The 23,944-nt window shown below is 38.4% G+C and overlaps 2 protein-coding genes across 3 annotated transcripts; one reads left to right on the top strand and one right to left on the bottom strand.

Annotated features, from left to right (window-relative positions):
* Window positions 1-598: 598 nt before the first annotated feature.
* LOC131311135 (uncharacterized) lies at window positions 599-7,547 on the top strand. The gene is made up of 10 exons (XM_058338471.1): window positions 599-876; window positions 979-1,054; window positions 2,316-2,355; window positions 3,877-3,935; window positions 4,019-4,056; window positions 4,280-4,343; window positions 6,064-6,117; window positions 6,674-6,775; window positions 6,927-7,018; window positions 7,120-7,547. The coding sequence occupies exons 1-9, from the start codon at window positions 698-700 to the stop codon at window positions 7,005-7,007; spliced, it is 693 nt and encodes a 230-aa protein (XP_058194454.1). The 5' UTR covers window positions 599-697; the 3' UTR covers window positions 7,008-7,018; window positions 7,120-7,547.
* Window positions 7,548-8,124: 577 nt separating this feature from the next.
* On the bottom strand, window positions 8,125-15,015 carry LOC131311133 (ubiquitin-like modifier-activating enzyme 5). 2 transcript variants are annotated; one of them, XM_058338469.1, is made up of 14 exons: window positions 14,847-15,014; window positions 13,826-13,894; window positions 13,633-13,746; window positions 12,854-12,982; window positions 12,521-12,589; window positions 11,865-12,017; window positions 11,635-11,671; window positions 10,785-10,867; window positions 10,441-10,515; window positions 10,020-10,094; window positions 9,703-9,789; window positions 9,515-9,627; window positions 8,944-8,990; window positions 8,125-8,613 (listed from the first exon to the last, which is right to left on the bottom strand). In XM_058338469.1, the coding sequence occupies exons 1-14, from the start codon at window positions 14,934-14,936 to the stop codon at window positions 8,474-8,476; spliced, it is 1,281 nt and encodes a 426-aa protein (XP_058194452.1). In that variant the 5' UTR covers window positions 14,937-15,014; the 3' UTR covers window positions 8,125-8,473. The 2 variants fall into 2 exon arrangements, with proteins under 2 accessions (XP_058194452.1, XP_058194453.1); XM_058338470.1 differs by lacking the exon at window positions 11,865-12,017 and having other exon boundaries at window positions 14,847-15,015.
* Between the last annotated feature and the right edge of the window lie 8,929 nt (window positions 15,016-23,944).

Below are 23,944 nucleotides of genomic sequence, written 5' to 3'. Positions count from 1 at the left end.
GATTATTACAATTTCTAAAATTCTTGTCGTGACCCTGATTCCATCCTTAGTTCCAAAGTTTAGCACAATTTCAAAAAAATAAGAAGGCACAACGCGATTTTGGAGAAGAGAGAGAAGGGCATGCATTACGATTTGAGTGAAATCTAAGGGGTGCTAGTGAAGGTTTTTTTTACCCAATTGACGTCCCGTCTCGGAGAGGTTCCCTCGGCTGGCGACTTTTTTTGGCTTTGATTCAATGAAGCCATGCCCAAAATTATCAATGCAAAAACTTCATTTTACTTCTCGATGAGATGTCTAATTGTATTCCGTTAGCACGAATTTTTCTGGGTTTAGTATCATTGATGATTTATACAATATGAATGATTCAGATCTGTGAAATAAATCCGATCTAAGTTCATATTTGATTACTAATGGAGCACGGCTGTGTTGAATAGACTTCGCACGTTGAAGTTGAGAAGTCTGAATCGACCAAAACTCGCGCTATGCGAACGCGACTTCATTCTGCAACTTTTTTATATTTCCCGCTTTATTTTTTATTTTAATTTTAATTTTGTCTTGTCCTTTTCCCGCGGCCAAGGTCTCATCCTCAGGCGGTGGCACTTTGGCCGAAGCCGAAATACAGAGAAAACTCTCTCTCTCTCTCTCTCTCTCTCTCTCTCTCTCTCTCCTGTGTACTCAATACTGGAACAGGGCGACAATGAATTTGAGGGAGGTAGCTTCGATCTCAACGGCCGCTCTCTTCGGCGCCGCAGTCTCTGCTATCGCCGTCCGTTTCTTCTTCATGAGCCCTAGCAATACTACCAGTCGGAAGCACTTCTCCTCCATCGACAAGAAAATTGGGCCTCAGTGCCCCTTCGATCCTTCCAAACGCAAAGGGTAAGGTTTGTTACCGAATAATTTCAAGACGAGGAAGAAAAGAAAAATGAAATTCCAAGTAATTAACAAGTGCTTGTTATGTACGCTCGGTTGTGTATGCAGGTACTTGTCATGGGACGATTATTTCATGGCAATTGCGTTTCTATCTGCTGAGCGTTCCAAGGATCCTAATAGGCAGGTCATTTATACATATCCTTGCCCTAATTCTTTTGATTTTGTATTGTACACTACATCGTGATTGGGAATATTAAAGTGGTACCTTATTATGATTGTGGTTCTGATTGGAATTGGAGTTCGTAAAATAAAAGTTTTGTTTGTTGCACCAACGTAAGTGAAATTGTGATAGTTACTGAGTTGTAGTGTAAATGATGACCTGTGCATGCGTGCAACGCAATTCCAGTACCGTGGTATAGTTTTGATTCCCTTTTGCATTGCAGTTGGTAGTAACCAGCTCTTGTCAAGGAATCAAACTTTCATACGATACGATAAAGAATAGTGAATCTTGCTTTGCATTGAAACACGTCTGCATATGAATATATAAGTTGCATGTGAGGACCCATCACACATTGCCTGGTCATGGTTTTGTGCAGTGCTAATTGGGATATTAGACCTTCTTACTACAGGGACTTTTCCCCCAGGAAACTAGGAAAGAACAAAGTCGTGCGCGGGCCATGTGGACGTGCATGTACATTAATTACCCGTGGCGGGCAACGCCAACAAGGCAACAACATTGGGCTAGGTGGGGCACCTCTTTTGTCACAAAGGGTAAAGATGGTGCTTATAGATGCACATGCGTATAGAATTTGTAGAATTTTTGTGATTATTAAAAGACTGGGAGTTCTTGATCAAAAAGACCTTGGTGATTGCTTTCTGATGCTAAGATACGCTTAGGTTGGGTTTAGTTTCAGAAAAGCAAAGTTCCATTCCCTATGTCCCACCACGTTGATCAATGCAATGGTAAATGTAGACGTCCTATTATGCATGTTTGTTTACTTTTCTTGTCCTTCTAATTTTTTTGAATCTCCATAGGTTTTATAGCTGCCTTTAAGATTTGTAAACGATAGATTTTGGAATTCCCAAAGAGACAGAAACCATAAACTCATTGACAAAATTAGGTTTTGGTTCATGTTTTTTTTGGGTCCATTATCCAATTATTCATGATAAGGACCATAAGACCTTTTCTTTGGCATCAATAGGCCCTCTTGATTTGATTTTATAAGTTTGCATGTTAAGTAAAATGTTTAGATTCCTTCTGAGTTCTGACATGTGCTAATTCTATCCCATGATTGCAAACGGAATGATCTATGTAGTTCTGTGGAGCCCTGTATCTTATGCCCTTTATAAGAAGCTATTTGCACTGATTCTGATATGGTTTCCGTCACGGTCTAATTTGTAAACTTGACCTAAAGTTCTGAATTCTGATGGGTTTGCTTTTGTAGGTTGGTGCATGCTTGGTGAGTCAAAGTGGTATTATACTTGGTAAGACCTCCCAGTTGAACTTTCATTACCAAGTATCTCATTGCAATAGATGTAAAACATCTAACATTGTGAGAAGGGAAGCAATTTTAAATGGAAAACATCTACATTGTGAGAAGAGAAGCAATTTTAAATGGAAAACATTGCTTTGATCCAAAAGATGGTTTCTAACTTTCTATACACCTCAAAGCATCTTTGGATTGGTTTCTAACTTTCTATAGCTTGTTCACTTGGTGGTCAAGGCATTATTTACTTCTAGGACTCAATTACGAGCTGAAAAATCCCTCTATGACAAGAGCACCCATTTTGCGATTATCTGAATCCATTTGCCAAAGTTTGGTTTGTCAGTTGAAATTTCATGTCCTTTAGGAAGTCTCCCTCTCTAGAATATGTATATTTTATGCCATGGTTTGATTTCGAATGGAGTTTGAGTTTCTTCACAAGGCATGGTGGTTCTGATGGATGTATCATGTGCCTGTTTTCTACTATTTTGGTACTCTACTGTTGTTCACTTTATTTGCTATATGCTCAGACACTTGCTCTTGCATGTCCTAGCTTGGGGATTTTGTGGGTTCTCATGCCTTTTATTTGCTTATCTAAGTAAAAGTTCTGGAGCCAAGGGCATAAAAGAGGCTAAGTGTAGGTTCTTAAGTTTTGCTTCATTATATTTGATATAGTAGCTTACTGAATACTAGTTGGACCCTGTGTAAATTTCTTGTCATACGTGTGTCAAATTATGTTGTAAATCTATTATCATGCAATGTTCTAAATGGCGCTTGGCACTAGTAGGGTGGAGACCCACCTCCAAGCGCCAAGCCGCCTAGGCGGCGCCAAGCAATTCGGCGTTTTTTTTTTTTTTTTAACAGACCATTATCCAATCAAACTATATTCTATTTATCCATAATGCAAGTTCAAAGTTCTACATCACCATAATGCAAAGTTTAATGTACAAACCCAAATGAAATTAAGTAGTAGCAACTAGCAAATAAGTTGAATAAGACAATAAGTAGAAATAAACGAAATCGGAGATCCCTAATGCCAAGTTCAAAGTTCATCTCCTTCCTCTAACTCTTCTCCTCCATACCCTTCCAAAACTTGATCTCCATTAGTTTAATACTATACATTTTAGGCCGCCAAAGGCCTCCAAAGACGCCGACGCCAAGGCCGCCAAGACTGCTAAGACCGCTGAGACCGTCAAGGCCACCTAAGCGGCCGCCAAGACCGCCAAGGCAGCCTAGGCGGCCGCCAAACACCGCCAAACCTCCCTGGGCTCCAAATCAAACGCCAAGGGGTATTGGCGTGGCGGCAGGGCACCTCCAAGCGCCTAGGCGGCCGCCATTTAGAACATTGTTATCATGTACCATAATACAGACAAATCCTGGGTTATTATAGCATTTATGTCTAATTTTTGACCTTGATTTTCATGGCCGTTTTGTTTTAAATACTGCAAGTTTCAATGATAGAATTCAAGTCCTTTGCAAGGAAACGTAGTTGTAATATTTAAGCTAATTTATATCTGGCCAGGCATTGGCTACAACGGTTTCCCTCGTGGTTGTTCAGATGACACACTTCCTTGGTCAAAGGTTGGTGGTAGTCTTAAATTTGAAAGTAGCAATTTCTTAATAGTTTGTGATTAACTAATGACATTCATCCCCTTGCAATTCAGAAATCCAAGACTGGGAATCCCTTGGACACTAAGTATCCGTAAGTGTCCTAGTGATAATTTGCGTGTACTATATTATTTATTTGCAATTTGTTTGCGGATCTAAGAATAGTGGTTCTGCTTCCATTGAGTTCCATTCAGGGAATTGTATCTATGCAGTTATTTCACTAGGCTTCACAAATCCTTTATCTCCACTCCTTATTCTAAAATATATGATTTCTATTCAATCTGAGCTGTTGTTATGCCATTTTATTTTTCTTGAAGTTATGTTTGTCATGCGGAAGTCAATGCCATCCTGAACACTAACCATGCATCTGCTGTGGGACAGGTTAACTCTCTCTCTCTCTCTCTCTCTCTCTGAGTGTGTTGTGTGCGTGCGTCTCATTCTTGGCAACCATCTGCATGTTTTGTGTCTGCGAACTTGCTACATTTTTCTCCGCAAGGAGCATTAAAGCAAAAACCTAGACTGTATGTTTCTCAATAACATTTGCCTATCTTTTACAGCTGATTTTGCTACTTCAGCATGTCCTTGAATATATCCTGTTAGAATATAATATTGGTATTAGTCCCACATTGGTTAATGTAGTCTTATGTTATGATTTCCCATTATATAAATAAGAGTTGATTCTGTTAGGGTTAGTTAACACAACACCCTATACACTTTTTCTTATTTCTCTCATAACATGGTATCAGAGCGGATTCACCATCCACCTTCGATATACAAAACCCTAGCCGCCACCCTCTACTGCCATCATCATCTCACCACGAAACCCTAAATCTATTGCCAACATCATCTCTACTGTAGCGTCGTGAACAGTGTACAATACTTACTAGTTTCTCTCTCGCGCGACCTCTGTTTTCTCTAGGCGATCATTGTACCCTTCAGCGACTATTTTTCTGGCCCGTCAGCCCCACAAACTCCAAGCCCAGTCGATTTTCAGCCCTCGAACAACCTAGAATTCCCTCATCCAGTGCTTGAAAATCCTTAAAACCCCAACCCAGCTCTTCTTCACTTTGAACAGCCCCAAATCAGGACCAAAGTGCCTGAATAGTGTTCGAAAGTACCAGTTTGTGTTCACAATCCATACATTAGGTTTGAACTTACCTTAAAACCCTAGTCGGCTTTGTTTTTTGGATCTGTTGATGCTTAGGCTGTTAAGTATCATCCTCTGGTTGATCTATTTCTCGTTCTTCCACTGCTCGGTATGCTGTTCTTCGATCAAAATCAAGTTCGCAATTGTATTTGAGACTCAGAAGTTGTGCTCTTCATTCGGTGAGTTCTTATTGGCCATAGTTCACATCTGTATGTCGCTTAATCCGTTGGTTGCCTCTCATTGCACGGTGACATGTTTGCAATGAAATCCTGATTCTGCTTCAGCTGTCTCTGGTGGGTTCGGTTCTTCATTCAGCCATGGTCATGGTCGTAGCCGTGATTCTGGGTATCATGGTCGGGTTTTTTGGCCATGCTTTTGGTGAGCGTGGTAACATATATTGTTTTGTCGTCTATTTCGTTGACGTTGGTAGTTGGTTGATGGTGTTGGTAGTTAAAGTTGGTTGTTGTTGGTCGTTGAAATTGTTCGTTAGTCGTTGAAGTTGTTTGTTGATCGTTGAATTCGTTCGTTGGTCGTTGAATTCATTTGTTGTTCGTTGGTTGTTGAATTCGTTCGTTGATTCGTTGGTCGTTGAAATTATTTCGTTGAAGTCGTTTCGTTGGTTGAAGTCGTTCGTTGGTCGTTGCTATTGAAAGTTGTTCCATTGTTTTAACAAGTTGGTTGTTTTTCGTTATTGCTGTTAGTAGTTGAGGTAATTGTTTAGTTGGTTGATATGTAACAAGCTGGAGAGTCTCTAGCTTGAGGGGGAGTGTTAGAATATAATATTGGTATTAGTCCTACATTGGTTAATGTAGTCTTATATTATGATTTCCCATTATATAAATAAGAGTTGCTTGTGTTAGGGTTAGTTAACACAACACCCTATACACTTTTCCTTATTTCTCTCACAACATATCCTAGTGTCTGAATTAATCTCTCTCCATTCACACTCTGCAGAGGCTCTATGTCACAATGTTCCCATGCAATGAATGTGCCAAGATTATCATTCAGGTAAAGTATCTACACTTGCGAGATGCTGGGAACACTTAAGTGTAGTAGTTACAAACTTTGTTGATTGATAGTTTTTATTGTTACTCCTATCTTCTGCAGCAAATGAGGTTTCTTTACAGATATGTTGCTTAACTTAATTTGCCATGGACTCATAGTCCATGTCAGGTCTTAAGTTACCATAATGTGTTGCGGAAGAAAGATTGAAACCATAAGAGCATCAATTCTCAAAGTTATTGAATTCAATGAGAGTAATTATTTTCTGTTTAAAAATGATCATATACTGGGATTATACTTCACCAGTTCGATGTTTGAAACCCCAAATTAATTAATCATGGCTCCGGCAATTACACTCTTCCTCTGGTCTGCCACCAATAGGTTCCTAAGGCTATTACTTTTCTTCATAGTCAACCTCTGTGCCACTGACATGTTTCTGTTGACCAGCTCAGTAGTGAGATTTGTTTACTTCGGTTTTTTATGCAACTCTTCGCTCTTTGTTAAAGTTTTTTCAATTTATGATTGGTTGCCATATCAATGTTTTTTTCTTTGTAATCAGCAGTCAGGGGTCTCTGAAGTTATATATTTTGTGGAGAAGAGGTTGAAAACTTCAGACACTGCCTACGTTGCTTCTCACAAACTTCTAACATTGGCAGGTGTCAAAGTAAGTTCTGCTTATTGCCGAAACTTCTCTCTTGAACACAATCTTTTACCGATTTTGATAAGCTATTTAAGCCCTTGGGAACATAAGTTTCTCGTTTTTGGTTAACATTTACTTCAATTTTTTAGATTTCTTTTTGAAAATTGAACTACAGGTCAGGAAACTTCAACCACAGATGGACAAGATTTTGATAGATTTTGAAGAGCCTAGTAATTCTCTCATGACACAATCATGAGAAGTTGCAAGGTATGATTACTCTTGGTTCTCTCTCTCTCTCTCTCTCTCTCTCTCTCTACACTTGTATTAGTATGAACTGAGATTAGTTCGGGGGGTGGTGTTTTTGCCAGGGCATTTTGCAGAGGTAAAATGTTGAGGTCATCAGGGCTGAAAATTGGATCATACAAGAAAGAGTGTCTGGTAATGTGCAAGATTTGAAAATTGCGAAGGCTAAGTGTTGAGGTCATCAGTGCTGAAAATTGGATCATGTGATTGTTGTAAAATGTGTCCTTTAAGGCAAAATGTTAGGACTCCCTTTTCAACTGAACAAAACCAGAGGCCCAAGAAATGAGCAAAGCCAATCAAACTTAACTACGAAGTTAATATGAACTGGACGGTCTCTCCTGTTATTATGATCTCTTTGTATTCTGCATGCATCTATTTCAGAGGCTAAGGCTCATTATGAACCCCTTTGTATCCTTTTGTTTTAAATAACTTATATTTCACGGGTTCCCTTTAATAGAGAAAGCATGCTAAGTACGTAATTTTCTATTCAAAATTCTCAAGTTTTGGTCTGGGAAATGCAGTGTATTAAGGTATCTTTGGTGGGATGGAACTGCTAAGAATATCTCCATTCGTTCTGACCATTTTTCAAAAGCTGAAGGTTTTTTGGCATGTTATAGTGTATTAGTGTTATTTGATCAAAATTTGGGAAAAGTGCTCTAATGGCGTTGAAGCCATTATTTGCCTGCTTCTACTTGTAGCCGTTGGGCCAGACCCATATATCACAACCATTGGATTGCTAAGTCATTAGATCACAACCCTTACAAGAAAGGGCCAAGCCATTTTTTGGCTCCCAAATTAGCTTTTCCCATTAGAAGAAAGAATTTTGGTCTTGAAGCCAAAACATGGCTTTGGCTCTCAAAATGGTTGTCCGTTGGAAATGCTTTGGATGAAAAGATCATAAGGGATGCCAATAGCTCAGCAGGAGATGCACATAAATTATTAGTAATATGTATCACCTTATATACGATCAACTTGATGGGAAAAGATTGAAAAGAAAAAAGAGAAATGTATGATAATGCCATAAAAATGCAAGCAGAACTCGACTTCCAACCAAGTAATTTGTAAGAGGGTTATTGAAGTGCAGAAATATTATACAATCCAATTAAGTTAAAATAAACCAACATAGCTAGTGCGATCCAACAGATGTTCGGAGTACAAACTACAAACTGTGAATTCTTGTATGTGAAACCAATGTCATGTATGCATGTATTCTGAAATTTAAGAATTAAACTAGGAAAAAATGCCCCAAAAAATGACACAATATGATACATTAAAATGTTACAAAACAACAGCACAACTTCATGCGCTTTTTCTAACTTACAACGATGTCACTTGTCAGGTATTAAGGGACGAAAATCTGGAGTATGATAGATTATGTTTAAAGACTTGCGTCTCGGTAGGAGATCTTGTAGAGGACAGTCAATCAGCATTAAGTGCTTCCAGTTGTTTCCGCAGTTCATCAAGGTCATCCACAGAGTCGATCATCTCTTGAGGATCACAGGGCTTTTGAAACTCATCTGCAGTAGGGAGCTCGCGAACGAGACCCTCGGGCAGTGTATCTGCGAGAAACAACTACGTGAGATATGACACAAATTGCTGAGAGGAATGGAGGAGAAGAATGTGATGTTTGAAATATTGGCAACTAAATTGGGTGCAATGATTGCAACTTTCCGGTAATTATGAGACCGATCACTTGAGAGAATCACTTGTTAACTTAACAAGCGTGTTGACTAAAACAGAATCCATGGCAGATATTATCTACTTTTTGATCAACTAAAAGAAACTGTTCAAGGCAATAAATTTGGCCATCGTGCACTAAAAACAATATTTGTTTTCTCATCCTCTTCAGCAGAAGAAAATAAATCAAAATTCAGAGTGAGAAAGATCACCTGAACTACTGGCATCTGCTGTAATGGGCTCACTATCATCAACAACACTGAAAACACAAACAAAAAGAAAGAGAAATATACTCAGCAGTCTAAGCATTATACTAAAAAGTAAATACCCACTGATGAGCAAGCAACTAGTAACTATATTTTAGGTGCACATGACTGTCAGTACTTGAAAGTTGTGCAATGTTTATTTTTACACACGTCTTTTTTTAGGAAGTCTACAGCCATTATGTGGCATAGGGATTACATCCCGTATGCAAGTTACTCGTATACCGTTTTTACGAATAGTTCGTAATGCTGCGTCTCTTCCTCGACCGAGCCTTTTTATCATGACTTTTGCTGGTTTCAGACCTTGATCCACCACTGGACGAATAGCATTTACCACTGTGGTTTGATCCACTATGGAAATGGCCAAGGGATGGACCACTGTAATTGATTGTCATATGAAAATAACTCTCTCTCTCTCTCTCTCTCACACACACACAGAGTCACACGCGCGCATACGTTTTGCAAAGGTCACATTGAGTCACTGGAATCAAAACCAGCCATTCATCTTCAATAAATTCACCTTATATTCCACTCATTATCATCATGAACAGGGCACTCTGGTACTGATACTTTGTCCTTCTTTGCTTTAGCTGCAGCAGCATCCCTGGCTGGCTTTGCAAGAATATATTCTTTCTGCAGAGTGCACATTACTTTGACAATCAGAGAAATCCAAACAACCTCAATGGTTTATAATCAGTATAATGTTACCTGTCGATCTAGACAAGCTGTGTTTGAACATTGAGGGTTTGGCTTCATTTCCATAGTTGGGAAGTAGTCTTTCAGCGCATTATATCCCTAGGATCAAGCAAAAAAGCCAAAACGACATCATCATTGGCGTTCAAATATTGATTACTCCCATGTAATAAAAGTTGGATTCGAAAACAAATAGTTGCTCCAATTTAGTAAATGAAGCCAGATGCAAGAATGCATTTCCCATAACGCGTAGTGATTGAGTAGAAATGTGGTACAGTTTCACACACACAGAGAGAGAGAGAGAGAGAGAGAGAGAGAGAGAGAGTACTTACCAAGTAGGGGGAAACCTGTCCAAACTTTAGCAAGTACTTAAGTGTGTTTTGAACTAAAAGCCCAGCAACAACCCCCTATAAGAGCCAATTGAAACCACCATGCCACAATTAGCATCAAGGCAAAAGGATGAAGGATAAATCTACAAGAGCCATCAGCAACTCAATCAACCATCAAAAATCAACTTTGCTGTACTGACATGTATGAAGAACTTAAGATTCAAAGGCAAACCCTAAACAAACTGCTCGAGTCTACAGGTGTAAAGAAAAAAAAAATCATAAATGAAAACAAAAAACTGCAAAATAAGAAGTTTCCTTTGCACGGTACTGAGGAATGCAAGTCTTTTCCATATGAGAGAAAAATTCCGTGCTGAGAAAGTGACAGATAGCAGTCAAAAAGATTTTGAAATGGAGATTGTATTACCATTGTCGTAGGTAAAGATGCAGCACAGACCCCTTCACGCTTGAGCGTCCTTTCATCTACTCCAGATGCTACAACCTAAAAGAAGTAGAAATCAAACTTTCTATTCCATTTGCCAGTTTACATTGGTGTGATTTGTGATAAACATTGTATAACCATTAAGCCAAGTGACCCAAAAAACCAATCTTTCTAGCACGTACGTACCATTTCAACTAACTAAACATAGTCACACTGGCTGTTTAGCTTTCCATAATAATTACTAAAATCGCCCAACCACATTAACATTCGAGTTGTAGTTTATTAGCTATTAGAAAGTCATGCACACTTGGAATATTGAAAGAACCTACCAATGGTGGTGCACATGCAAAACAGGCAGTTTCTCCAGGAACTAGCAATTGTATGTGACCTGAAACAGCATCCTCAGACACCCCTGTCCAGAATACCCATTGTTTCAGATAGTTAACAAGCCATGGGTCGAAATGAAAAAAATTATCTAAGTGACATTTCAAGAAGTAAATCATGCGAGCTACAACGAAGAAAATACTGGCATCCTCCAATTCTCTTGGAAACTCCCACACATTGCAGGTGCAAATGCATTCAGTACAGCAGAAAGAAATTATGCATGTTATGAGGAAGAAGAGTGCCCTCTGCTTGATGTGAAGAACTTATCCCAGGGCCATCAATCATGGAAGCTGTGGTTTAGTCCTAGCTATGACAATAGAGAAAGCAATTAACCAGGAGCCTTCGCTACGTTTTTGTAATTATCCCTCTAAGATGTACTTGTACAACTTTCTGGCTAAAGCTGGAATAATTATTTTTTTTGACAAGTGGAATAAGTTGACCTCAACTCGACACATTATGTGTCTGGTTCAACCCAAAATTTTCTCTGCCATGTAATTCCACCTCAGGTCTTATCCAGTCTGGCATCTTCGTCCATAACCAATGAAGCAAAGAAAAATCTCAAGCATTCAGACACTGCAGCAATTTGCTTGAGCTAATAGTATCCAGAGTGCAAGAGTCGTGCCACAAATATACACTAGAAGGATAGTCAAAGGAAAAAATAATTATCCATTCTAACATACCCAAGTAAAGGAAACAATACAAACATGCTCACATTATCACCACATCATGCCAGCATATGCACAACAAGTTCAAACAAGTTCCCTCGAGGATTGGGGGGGAAAAAATGTTTCTTACCAGACTCCATCCATGTCTGGTTCATTTCGTTGCAAGCCTGTAAAACCACAACCAATTCATCTGTATATTATTAGTTAACATCCAAACAAGCTAGCAAGACTAGTTCTCACATTAATATGATCATATTGTTACAAAAAGAACAAAAATTCCGCCTATATTAATAAATCATAGCTATTAGATACTCCTAAATGGAAATGGCAATTCCTTCTTCTCACAACAGTCACTCTTACCTGATTTACAACCATCCTTGCTTCATAATTATCTACGCAGCTTAATACAAGATCCACTCCACTTCCTTCTTTACTTGGGCAAAATGTATTGTTTTTAAGACTTGACGTAAAAGTTTCAAAGCCTTGCAGTGTTGTAATGTTCAGCGTATAGCTCTGGACCATAAAATAATTATAAATGATTAAAAGATCAGTGAATGACAATGACTAGAAAATAAAAGAATGGTTAAACAACACATCATCCATCTGATGATCTTTCACAAGGGAAGAATAAGGGTCACATGAGCAACCATACACTACCACAAAATCAAATGGAAGAATGAGCACTCTCAGAACTAAGATGCTACGATGCAATAGATTTCCAGTTATGTAATACCAGATAGAGAGTCGTATTGAAAATATGGACGATTGCAGTGTTTCTCGTTATCAATGGGAACTCAACTAAATTGTCCCTGAATTGCTAATTGACAAATGATAACCATCTTTGCTATTACATAGCAAACGTCATGAGATCATCTAAAGCCACCATGGTAGCACTAAAACAACATTCTCATTTACTGGTCCAACAAAGGGGTAGAGTTGCCTGTAGGACAAGATTGGATAAGTGTTCACATATATATGAACCCATAAAGGGGAAAGAGAAAACACTAAAAACTTGCCTCAAGCACAACATCTGGATTAATGTCTGAAAGAGTTTGAACAGCAGCATCAGTCTTCGTCATACCAACCTGAAAAAGCAAATCACATTGCTACCAGTTAATAGAAGTAGATGCTTTTCTTACGAAATTTATTCAAAAACATCATTTCAAGATCCTAAAGGTCTTATGGTAAGTCTCTGGTCCACAAATGAGGGTAGAGTTGCATTAGGTTACTTCAGAAAAATGGGCTCTTGAACTTATTAAACAACCAAAGAGAACTGCCACAAGGATATTAAGGATATTGTATGCAGAATTGGAATTAAAGAAAAACAGATAGATAATGGCAAAGAAAACCTGCTCTGGACGAAAGAATAACCTATTCATGTTTGCCAACTCCACTTTGTCATAATCATACAGTAAAAGACGGCCTATCCCACACCTTGTTAGCATCTCCGCTGCAACACTGCCAACTCCTCCTATGCCCTGTAGTATAATTATAGTAAACGCATTATACTTATCAAAGTCATTAATGTAATAGCTGAAGCTGCTCAATCTGAGCACAGTAACTCAATGCAGTTCAGAAGATAAGGGGAAGTCCTAACCTACAAATGCTTCAAAAAGCCATATTGGAGTTCAAAAACACTATCCAAAGAGGGTAGTCCAGGAAATATTTTTGCCCCCAATCTAAGAGCGTATATGGAAAATCTTATCTTGATTACGTCAAATGGAATGTCTTTGTAGGTTCCACACAGGGTTTGCATAGAGCCAGAGGACGTTCGGTGAAGGAAATAGAAATTCAAATAACTACACATGCGAGTCATGCGACCTATTTTTGTGAGCGCCTATATCTGGATGCTTCAATTGAAAAATCTGTTAAAGTAGAAAAATTGAAAAAGCAAGCATGCAACAGAGCATGATGAAGTCTTACAAAAGGAGGAGGCAATGGTACTCGTTACCTATAATATTATCCATGGAGTTAAAATATTCTGAATATACTCATGACCAACAAGTGCACGACCAGGGGTTTAAAAAATGCACATAGCCTTTTGGAAGGGCACTGGGGGAAGCGGGAACAAGATAGAGAAGCTAACTCTAGCGCAAGAAAAAGACTATAGAAAGGGATTAATACATACAACTATGGCAACTGAGAATTCCCGTATTCTTTCATAATTCTCCACAATACCCATCCTCTGAAGTGCCATCAGCCTACTGTAAGGATTGCTATCCACCACCTCAGCACTCATATCCTGCCACCACCAGACACATGCATTCTCAGCTAAGATCACGATTAAAAACTAAGTGAAAACACTCAAGAGAGACACGGACCTTAACTTTTGAACGCCGGGCAGGTGCACACTTCGCAAGGTCAGTGAGATGCTCCACTCGCGATTGCATCTAAACATAAAGCAGAACCAATGACATGATTGACTTAAACATTGGGTAAGCAGCGAAGGCAAAATATTAAAAACAATGTTTTTTAAAAATCTACATGAAAAATTCTGCTCGATTACAACAGAATACTAAATTACGCTCGTTGAGAGAGAATATATTAAGAAATTTGATACAATTTCACACTCATACCAAATCGGTGACCAAACAACGCCCAAGAGATTCTCAACTCTCGAGTTCTTCAATTTTTGATAACTCTGTATCTGGCCCAATGGACCGACCCCATGATCATCAATTCTTCAATGATTAGTTACATTATTATGCTCATCAAGAAAGATCATTGTAACCCCAAGGGGTTGGCCTAGTGGTCAAGGGACTTGGGGGTTCGCTCCTTTTAAAGTCTCAAGTTCAAAATAAGGTGCTATAACTCTTTTGGGGCCAATCCATACTGAGCTTTAATTGGGCTTCCCGCAAGTGGGCGGTGGGATTGGGCCCGCGCATTAGTCAAGGTGCGCATAAGATGACCGGACACCTGAGTTACCAAAAAAGAAAGGTCATTGTGAAAGCTTAGATTCAATTTCACACTTGAACTTAATAGGAAACCAAACAAGAGGCCCAAGTAATTCTCAAGTTCTTGAATTTTTTATAACTCATTATCGGGCCTATCGGCCCAATGAACCGACCTATCGTATCAGAACTTAACTCAGTATGAGAAACCGATTCAATCACTATGTACAGTACCAAATTCTATGCTAAATCTATTTAACGGACTCACGCATTGTGTTGTTCTCGCTACTTCGATCAAATCGAGTCATGAAAAATATTCAGTTGGGGCTACAAAACCACAATCCGAAGAGCGAAACCTAAGAATTATACGAAAGACGGATAGCAAAAAGAAGGCGAATGAGACAATTGAGAGAGAGAGAGAGAGAGAGAGAGAGAGAGAGAGAGAGAGTACCTTATCGATCGAAGCGAGAAGAGAGGGATCAGGTAAGGATCGTTTGAGTGTGTCGAGATCAATTAACATCTCTTTCAGCTCCGACTCCATTGCCTCTACAATTCTCTCCCTCTCTCTCTCTCTCTCTCTCTCTCTGAGTGTATGTGTTCGTTCTGTAAAAGGTGCTTCAAAACGGAGAAGAAAGGAATCCAGTGGGCAGGTAAATTTTGGACCTGGTACCTTGGGCCGGACCGAGCCTATCTTGGGCGCCGTGCTTGTACCCAGCCCGATATCAGGTTTTGTATCTATTGGGTAGAAATTGGGCCAAGATGTTTAAGCTGTCGGCACGACCAAACCGAGCCCTAAGTCCAAGTCAATTAGGGTCAAATTAGGGTCGGCTAAGCTGTCAGCACGACCCAACTCTTTAATGCTGAATTTGTTGTAAATATTCTACACAGGAGATTTTGTGCGATTAATATTTTTGGAGGAATTTTAAACTAGAAAAAATATATTTTTCGCCAGATGTGTTTTACATTCTATGAAAATACTCCGTGAGTAATTTTTAATCTTCTAAAATATATTTTTCTCTTTTGGCTCATTTAAGGTACAATATTTTGGTCACATTGAATCGAGCTCAAAAGAGCTTGCTGTCACTCGAGAAGTAGTGCAAGAAAGATTGAGAATGCTATTCGATTGTCAAGCCCTTCTCGTGGCCAGGAAAGGGGTGGCGGTGGCGGAAGGTTACAATAGTACGATCTTCTAAAACTTCATATTTATGTGACCAATTTTTATATAACCATATATTTACGCAAACACTTTACACATACTCACAACTTTTGGTAGGGTCCACACATACTGGAGATTTAGTATGTGTCGGTCCCAACGTAAATGTGAGTAGGCTTTTATAAATATTTGTAGTTGCAAAATGATTGTTTTATGTGACTCATGATGCCACCTGCCATATGCCACTAGGATTAATCAGAGTTGGCGGCTCTGCCGTTAACAATAGTTTACGGAGTATATTTGTCAAATTTAATAGAAACATGATTGCTTTCTTGTTTTATTTTGGTCAGTCTTGTATTCGGAGGTTAAAATGGTCAACCCTCATTCTTTTGCTATGGGGCTTCCTCTCACTTTCCAGTTCAATATTTACACATTTTATTAGTTATCTGAAAAAGATTAAATGCGGAATGTTATGGAATTGCCTTAAGCATCTGTTACTATTTTCTTTTTATCCCCATTTGTTTTTTGAAGGTTACTGAAAGATATTATGAGATTGAGCTCTTGCTTTTTTATCCCCATTTGTATTAGAAAAACGCCAGCATATGATGTCACGTTAACGTGCGGTGTTACGTTAACGTATGAGGAGGCAGGAGGGGCCATATTCGAACAAGAAAAATGACACCAGGAGGAGGCAACGCGTTGCCAGGAGTCGAGGTAAGCAACAGCTTGGAGTAATTGTACTAGCTGGAGTCAGGTTAGCGACAGGCTCATATTTCCAAGAATTTCAGATCAATTTAAAAATGCACCATCAATGAGAGGCCCACATTTTCTTACCTAGACTTACAAATAAATAAAAATAGGTCGTACTCCTCAATGTTGAATCAGGCCTCTTTGATTCTCTGGCTATCCAATGCAAATAAATCACATCAGATTTTCTACGCTCTAATTAGGCTATTTTCATCTGAGTTTATTTTGGAGTATTGTGTACGTTTGTCAGACTATTTGCATTCATTGTGTTAGATTTAATGTAGCGTCCGCGAAGAACAAAATGCGAAGGATGTTGAAAAATCAATCCGACAAAGAGCTTGAGAGGCTGGGAACGTTGCTGGAGGTCAAGTTAACAAAGACAAAGAAAATTGGTGGAACTTGGACCATAATCTCCTTTGGAAAAATTCAATTTTTAAAACTTCTTTTGTTCTTCGCACGGATGTCAAAAATGGACTACCAATCAGGATTTTGACTTTTTCTTGAGTATTTCCAAATTACTTGTATAATAGTCGTACTAATTTTTTACCTTTTAGATTCCGATCCTCTTGTCTAGAATAAAAACAAAACGAAAAAATTGTAGTTTACAACTTTTAGTTTAGCAAAAATGAGGCCAAAATATATTCAAGTTTGTTTTGTTTATCTTAAAAGCCGATCTCAAAAGAGTTTTGGTCAAGCTAGTCGCAAACCGATATCGATTAGATTGAATCTTTTAACCATTAGAAGTTGAATGAAAAGATCAAACTTTTAATGAGCAAATATGAACTCAAACTCAAGTAGCTGGATTCGTTTATCAACCCTAACTATGACCACTGCAAGATGCGAATTCTTTTCCTGTACTTTGATTTCTACGAATGCAAAGTGGTTGATTGATATGCAAAGTACTTTGATTTCTACGAATGTAATTAGGATTATAGGGAAGCCACGTATCGCATAGCTAGATAGGCGAGCCCCAAGGATTAGTCTGGTTGGTTGGTAGATTTGTTTCTCGCATAATTGATCAGAGTTTTGTTCTCGGAATTAGACCACAAGAAAGAAAAATTCTTGTGAAATACCTAGTTCCGGCATGGTTCATCATCGGAAAGAAGATTAGTCAAAATGCGCGTAAATTGATCTAGACACTTTGAAGCAATGATCCCAAAAAGAAGCAGTTAGATACGCCGAAGATCTGGGCCATTCCTGCACAATGTTATCGTGGATATCTACCACACCAAACCACCCCATCAATTCTTTTGGTGGTGACAAGAAATGGATCTAGGAATCACAACTTGCAATCTTATCTTCATCTTTTTTAATCTTCATCTTTTTTATATGTATATTGTCAATCTATGCAAACAAAATTCCATTTTGATGTATAGATGAAAATTAAAGTATTTCAATTGGAGCCCGCAGCCCGCAGCAAGAGTTTGGCCGGTTGGTCAAGGCTTGAGGGGTTTGTTCTTTCAAGGTGCTATTAATTTATTTGGGTCAGTCTATGCGGAATTTTACCCCGAATTTAAATAGGCTCTTGTAAGTGAACGGTGTAATTGAGCCCTCACAATTAGTCACGGAATGCGTAAACTAGATTGAACACCTGTGCGATAAAAACATTTGGAGCCCACAGGTAATTAAAAGAAGAAATCCCACAGCCTTTGTGCACAACTTGCTCCATGCGTGCCAAAACCAAGTCTGATACGCTACCGACTGCTAACCAAACACGAGGTCTTTTTGATGTCACGTTGTTACTATTTTGACGAAGATATTTGTGTCTCACCCTGTTTTTTTTTTTTGCAAGACTTTGTCTCCGGCCAGCTTACGGACACTTTGGACTAATCCCTACAGTCTCTCCCACAGCCATTTCACAAGCTTACATATGGGGTGAGATGGCCCCAAGAGTTGTTGGCAATGAGAATCAAACTTGAGATTTTAGGATAGAGCAAACACCTAAATCATCCTGTTTTGATAATTAATTACGGCATAATGCATACTCCGTGACTCCCAAGCAGCTAGAATGAGAGAATATAAAACGCAAAATTCCCAAACAGTTCTGCTACATACACAGCAAAAAATGAAAAATAAAAATACATTAAGACGGATCTATTTTGTTAAAAAAATCTATATATAAGATGTGGGTTTATAGGGGCCAGGGCCACCCTAAGTTTTATCAGGTAAAAAAAAAAAAATTGTTCTTCTAAACCTTTACATGTTAGCCCCCACCTCAATTTCTCTCTCTACTATTTTGTGTTCCCTTCTTTCCCTTCTCTCTACTTCCCACCGCTCGTAAAAATCTCACTCAGACCCACTGGGGCCTCACGCTTTCGCAAGTTTTTGGTTAATTCCTATATATTAAGGAAATATTCCATCACTCAATTCAAAATTAACCCTTTCTTACACGAAATTTCAGTTCCGTCATTGGATTCATCTTTAAAGCCTGTTCGATAGCCTTTAACTTATTTGCTTATTCTGTGTCTTAATCAAGACTCGCAAATGTATTAAGGTAGTAGATAAGGATTACCACACGGATTCTTGAGGATTAATGAAGCCTTAACTTTCAATTTAAGAGTTACCATAAATGGGAAAATCCAATTGGTTGGAGGTAGGATTTGTATACCCTATCGATCGGGAGGATATATATGGTCAGTTAACTCGGTGCTTGTCTAATACGTCTATTTCTGTTTCTGTAGCGTGCAGCTTCGTCCATGCTTTGAAAGATTCCGACAAGTGGAAAGATTTTTTGCTTGTCTGTTTGCCAAACAGAAGTAGCCTCCGACAATTAGTTCGGTTCGTTAGTGGATTTATTTTTCCTATATACAATTGATTAAGGTTTCATTTTTGGGAGTTAAAGCCGTAAGAAAGGAATTTCTTGTAAATCTACTAGTCCCGGGGTGAACGGCCTGTATTTTATTAGATCGGAGAAGGAGTAGTTGAGATGCGCGTAAGCTGGGCCGGACACCGCCTTTAAACCAAAAAGAAATGAATCTACTGAAGTGGTCCAGTGGTGGGGTTGGGTACTTTCTTTTCGCGAGGTGTTTTTTTTGATGCAGCTAGACCTAATATTCGGCACTTATCGTATAAACTTTATATCCATCTCAAAATTAATTGACAATGAGTGGAGATGTCTCAAATATTATTTAGTGATCACCCATTCTACTCCCAAGTAATGCGGAACTTTATTTTTTTAACACTTGCCTGCTCTAGTTGTTTTATTCGGTTGAACTTTTTATGTACAAAATACTAAGGGACAACCGACACGGTTCAGAAGTAAATTTTTCTCAAGAGGAAATGCATTGGAGCACGTGAAATTCACTCCCATTGGACAGCTCGGAATACATCTATAGTTGGACACTTCTCTTTTATCAATTGGAGTACTCAACAAATGCATAATCCTATGAAATAATTTTTGGCAATCGAAATTCGTCCAATTGGAAAAAGTGCAAACTTAATAGAGAATATCTCCTGAGTTAGTATTTTTCTATTGAAATAGTAAAGTTAGAAAGACACAAAAGTAGCTGAAACCGAGCCTTCGTATTTGCAAGGAAGATTTGCAGAGAACTACGCAAGAAAAAAAAGCGTTTGGGCCTATTTTGGGTCTCATAAAAATATAGAAAAATATTCATAAATTTTTGAATATTATTTTATGGGCCCTGTAAAAAATCAACTCCAATAGATATCGGTAAGTATTACTTTTGGATTCGTAGGGAGTAGTTTTGCCCTTGTGAATCCAAAAGTAATACTTACCGATGTTCGTTGGAGCTGATTTTTTACAGGAGCCCATAAAATAATATTCAAAAATTTATGAATATTTTTCTAAAATTTTGTGAGATCTGAAATGAGCCCAAATGCATTTTTCCTTGCTTGGTTCCCTTCAAATCTTTCTTACGATTAGAATTTCCGAAACTAGAACACAAAGGTAATCAAGAAAGGAAAAGGTTGAATGATTTTTATTTTCATTTGCATGATTATAAAGCATAATTTAATGCCAGCTCGGGTACCGCATGGTAAAAAACAGGCATGCAACACACCCTGGCCTCCTAATTCTTCATTGTATACTCATATGATATGCCAATTACTGATGAGTACCCCTCTCTCTCTCTCTCTCTAATAAAAAAAATCGCACTTCTCTCTCTCTCTCTCTCTCTCTCTCTCTCTCTCTCTCTCTCTCTCTAATAAGTCCTCCTGTGAAAAAATCGCACTTCCTTTACCACTAATGGGTTGTTTTACTAGTTTCATATACGTACGTACTCTTGAAATTTCTGGCTCGGTACTTGCAGGCATGAAACTATGGCAAGGCCTGATAGGAAGCTGCCTAGGACCTCCAAATTGTGGTCCAAAATAGGGACCCCTTTGTTAATATAAGTATATATATAATTTGTTCACATTTTAAAAACATGTATTCTTTTTGGTTCAGCAGTAAAGCCTTTGCAAGTTTTGAGTGACGGCTGAGATCGAGTCTTGCCTAGTTTTTTTTTTAAGTGTTTATTTGCCAAAAAAATAATCCAATGTCGCCAATTTAAGGGCTGAACTATGTTTGAACCCGTGTACAAGGCAACAACGTAAGCCACTAGAACCAACAAATTTACTACTCCCTCCGTCCCAAATTGTTTGTCCGGTCCGCAAAACGATAACTTAAAAATAAAAAATTTAAACTTTTTTCACAAATTAAAAATACTCATTGATATCTAGTAAGTTGTTGAAAATTTTTTAATTTTTTCTTGCAAAAATTGTATTATTTTTATCACTCCGTTTTGCGGACCAGACAAACATTTTGGGACGGAGGGAGTATGTTATATGTGGACTAGAATAATTGTACAATACATTGACATTTTCGTTTATTGTTGTTTAACTGCATCAATATATTGTGCCCCACGCCACGATTTCGCTTAGGGCCCTCAAATATTTTGGGCCGACCCTAAATACTTGTTTTCGAATATCTACAACCGTACAGTCGGACTAAACATAGTATATATTATTTAGTGAAACCTTAACTTCAGCCTAACATATGTGCGTGCGGTCACTTCTACTCCATATGAAGGTGGTGAAAGCAATATTCATCCACAAATACATGGAGTAGTACATTTGCCTACTCCCCAAAAAAATTCATTCGCACTTGTTCAGCTGAATACCAGAGGAAATCAAATCAATTCTCATGTACCATATTTTGATCTTTTCAGAAACAACTAGTTAAGGCTTCTCCTCTCCTGCTTTTGTTCTGCCAGGTTTCATACGTCCAAGCATGTGGAAGTTGTAATGATTATCCCACACTTTAATACTCCAACCCTGTGGAGAAAAATTTCTTCGCCGTTTTAGAGAAGAAATGATTATGGCGCACTAACCCGAACAGTAAAGATCGAGGTACAGCAGCCGTGTACAGATGGTTTTTCCTCCTGTCTGGGGTCCTGCAAAGATGATAGGCAAATTCTGAAGCAAAGTTGGATGATTCGTAAACGCTTTTACCGATATCGGATTGGGATGATTTTTTACAGGAACCGCAAACAATATGTTTTGAACAAAATGAACAGCTCCGATTATCTTTGCGGGACCCGAGACGAGAGAAAAAACCATCTATACAACCTTTGCTGTACCATTAGCAGCTCTCTAACCCGAAGGGCTCTTTTACTGGGTGGGCATGAAAAATCAATACTCCGTAAGAGTTTGTCTTCCGCCGTTCGAATTTCAAGAAGATGAACATTCTAAACATTGAAGTCACTAGAGGGTTTGTTCGGTCTTCAACTTTAGAGTCCCAAAATCTGCATCCCGGTAAGGAAAAAAATCTAATAATCATGCCACAGTCAAAGTCTCTCTCTCTCTCTCTCTCTCTCTCTCTGCATCAATAACTAGGATATTCATGTAAATTGTAAAGGCCTTTTATTCTTAAGTTGCGAGGTCAACAAGCCAAGCGTGAACCCCTGCTCATCATTGACGTGTGGAGGGGAGAGGAGAATAAACAACGTTAAATTGATTTACAAAGTAACAAATTAAAACATGAATAATTTGGTAGACAATTTCTTCTGAATTACGCGATAATGACAAGACGTCTGCATCGAAGTTTTTCGTTTTTGATCGACAAAGATCCTAAAGATGTAAAATAAAATCATTGCAATAGTTTAGGAGAAATTTATCGAGGAATATACGTGGTTTAGAAATGTGATGATCGACCTCAGCGCGCAAGGCACGGTCACGAGTCTCGTGACATCCGCTATGACGTGACTTGATTCTTACTGTCTAGTTTAAGTACGCATCGTCGAATATATATATATCTCACAAGTGTTGGATATAATTAAGTACCATATTTTATTTTTTTTAAAAGGTAAAAAAATTTCATTAATCTCTGAATACGCTACAAAGATTAATAAGAACAATGAATGAAGACATCATGCAAATTTTTAGCCCGAGACCCATATAGTTATTAATCTCGTCGCTATTAGTATTCTGATTGGATTATAGATTCTTCAACATTAAGTCTGCGTCCACCGCTCAACATTCACCGCTCTCTCTCACGGCTCTCGATGTCACCGTTCAAAACACTTTTGGACCCTCCGGATTTCAAAAAAATATCTTGCAGAAAGAGTTTTTCAAAAATCCGGACCATTGATTGCCGGAACGGACGGTGAGATGTTGAGCGGTGAGATAGTAGTCTCGCTGGTTTCATAAAATAGTGACATTGATATTGGTATACGTAGGTGGATAAACACTAGCAGAATAATGGCTGGGAGGCAGATGACATCGTTATCTCTTTTACAGTACTACATTCGTTTGCTGTTATCACGCATGGCGTGGCACAAGTTGCAAAGTTGAGAGGAGCCAAGTTGACTAGTGCAAAGTGTGTTTTGCAAATCAAGTTACTAAAATGAGATATTTGTGAGCCCGGCCTCCTATTTAATTGGATGAAAAATATAGAACTGTGGATAAGGTTTGAGGATGTTGAGTTGGTGGAACACAAGACATTCACTCTCTCTCTCTCTCTCTCTCTCTCTGTCTAGACTTGATACAAGTTCTTGGTTTGGTAGAAAGTGGGTTTTGCATTTGTAGATGCACACAAATAACATTTTCTCCTAACCCTATCCTTTCTATTAAGGTTACTTTGTATGACTCTCATTTCTACGGGATATGACTATGAGTATCGAATTAGACTGTATATTCGAGGAGATTACACATTTGGTTAAAAATTTTAACACGGTTACGGCCTATGTATTGATACTCCAACTTCAAGTGAATTTCTTTGCATCCAAACAAAAGCTTGTTATAATAAAGTACCGAGAGTCATGCGAGCTTGTTCTTTCCAGGCCTTATTTTGTTAATTATTCGCATCGCAAATATTTCAAAAAATTAAAGTATGCAGAGTTCAAGTGAAAAATATGCAGACTTAAATTACTCATATTTTATTTAATTTAGACGATGTGTACTAGAATTTGAGATAAATTTTGTGAAGTGTTTGGAATGCCGGTTATCATGGACAAATCAAAATTGTGTTCTACTTATGATAAGATAAGGATGCGGATGGTACAGATTTTATAAAACTTTTTCGGGTAAAAGTTAAATTTTTCACGGAAAAGTTTTGTTTTAATCTCGGCAGTTAAGAACACTATCAAACGGTTGCGATCACTCGGACCGCACCTCTGCAGTTGGAGTGGACTGCAGACAAGGCTCCGTTC

The sequence above is a fragment of the Rhododendron vialii genome, chromosome 12a (assembly GCF_030253575.1).
Source record: "Rhododendron vialii isolate Sample 1 chromosome 12a, ASM3025357v1".
Classification (NCBI taxonomy): domain Eukaryota; kingdom Viridiplantae; phylum Streptophyta; class Magnoliopsida; order Ericales; family Ericaceae; genus Rhododendron; species Rhododendron vialii.
Note: the sequence above shows the minus strand (reverse complement) of the source record. Positions and strands in the feature narration are given on the sequence as shown.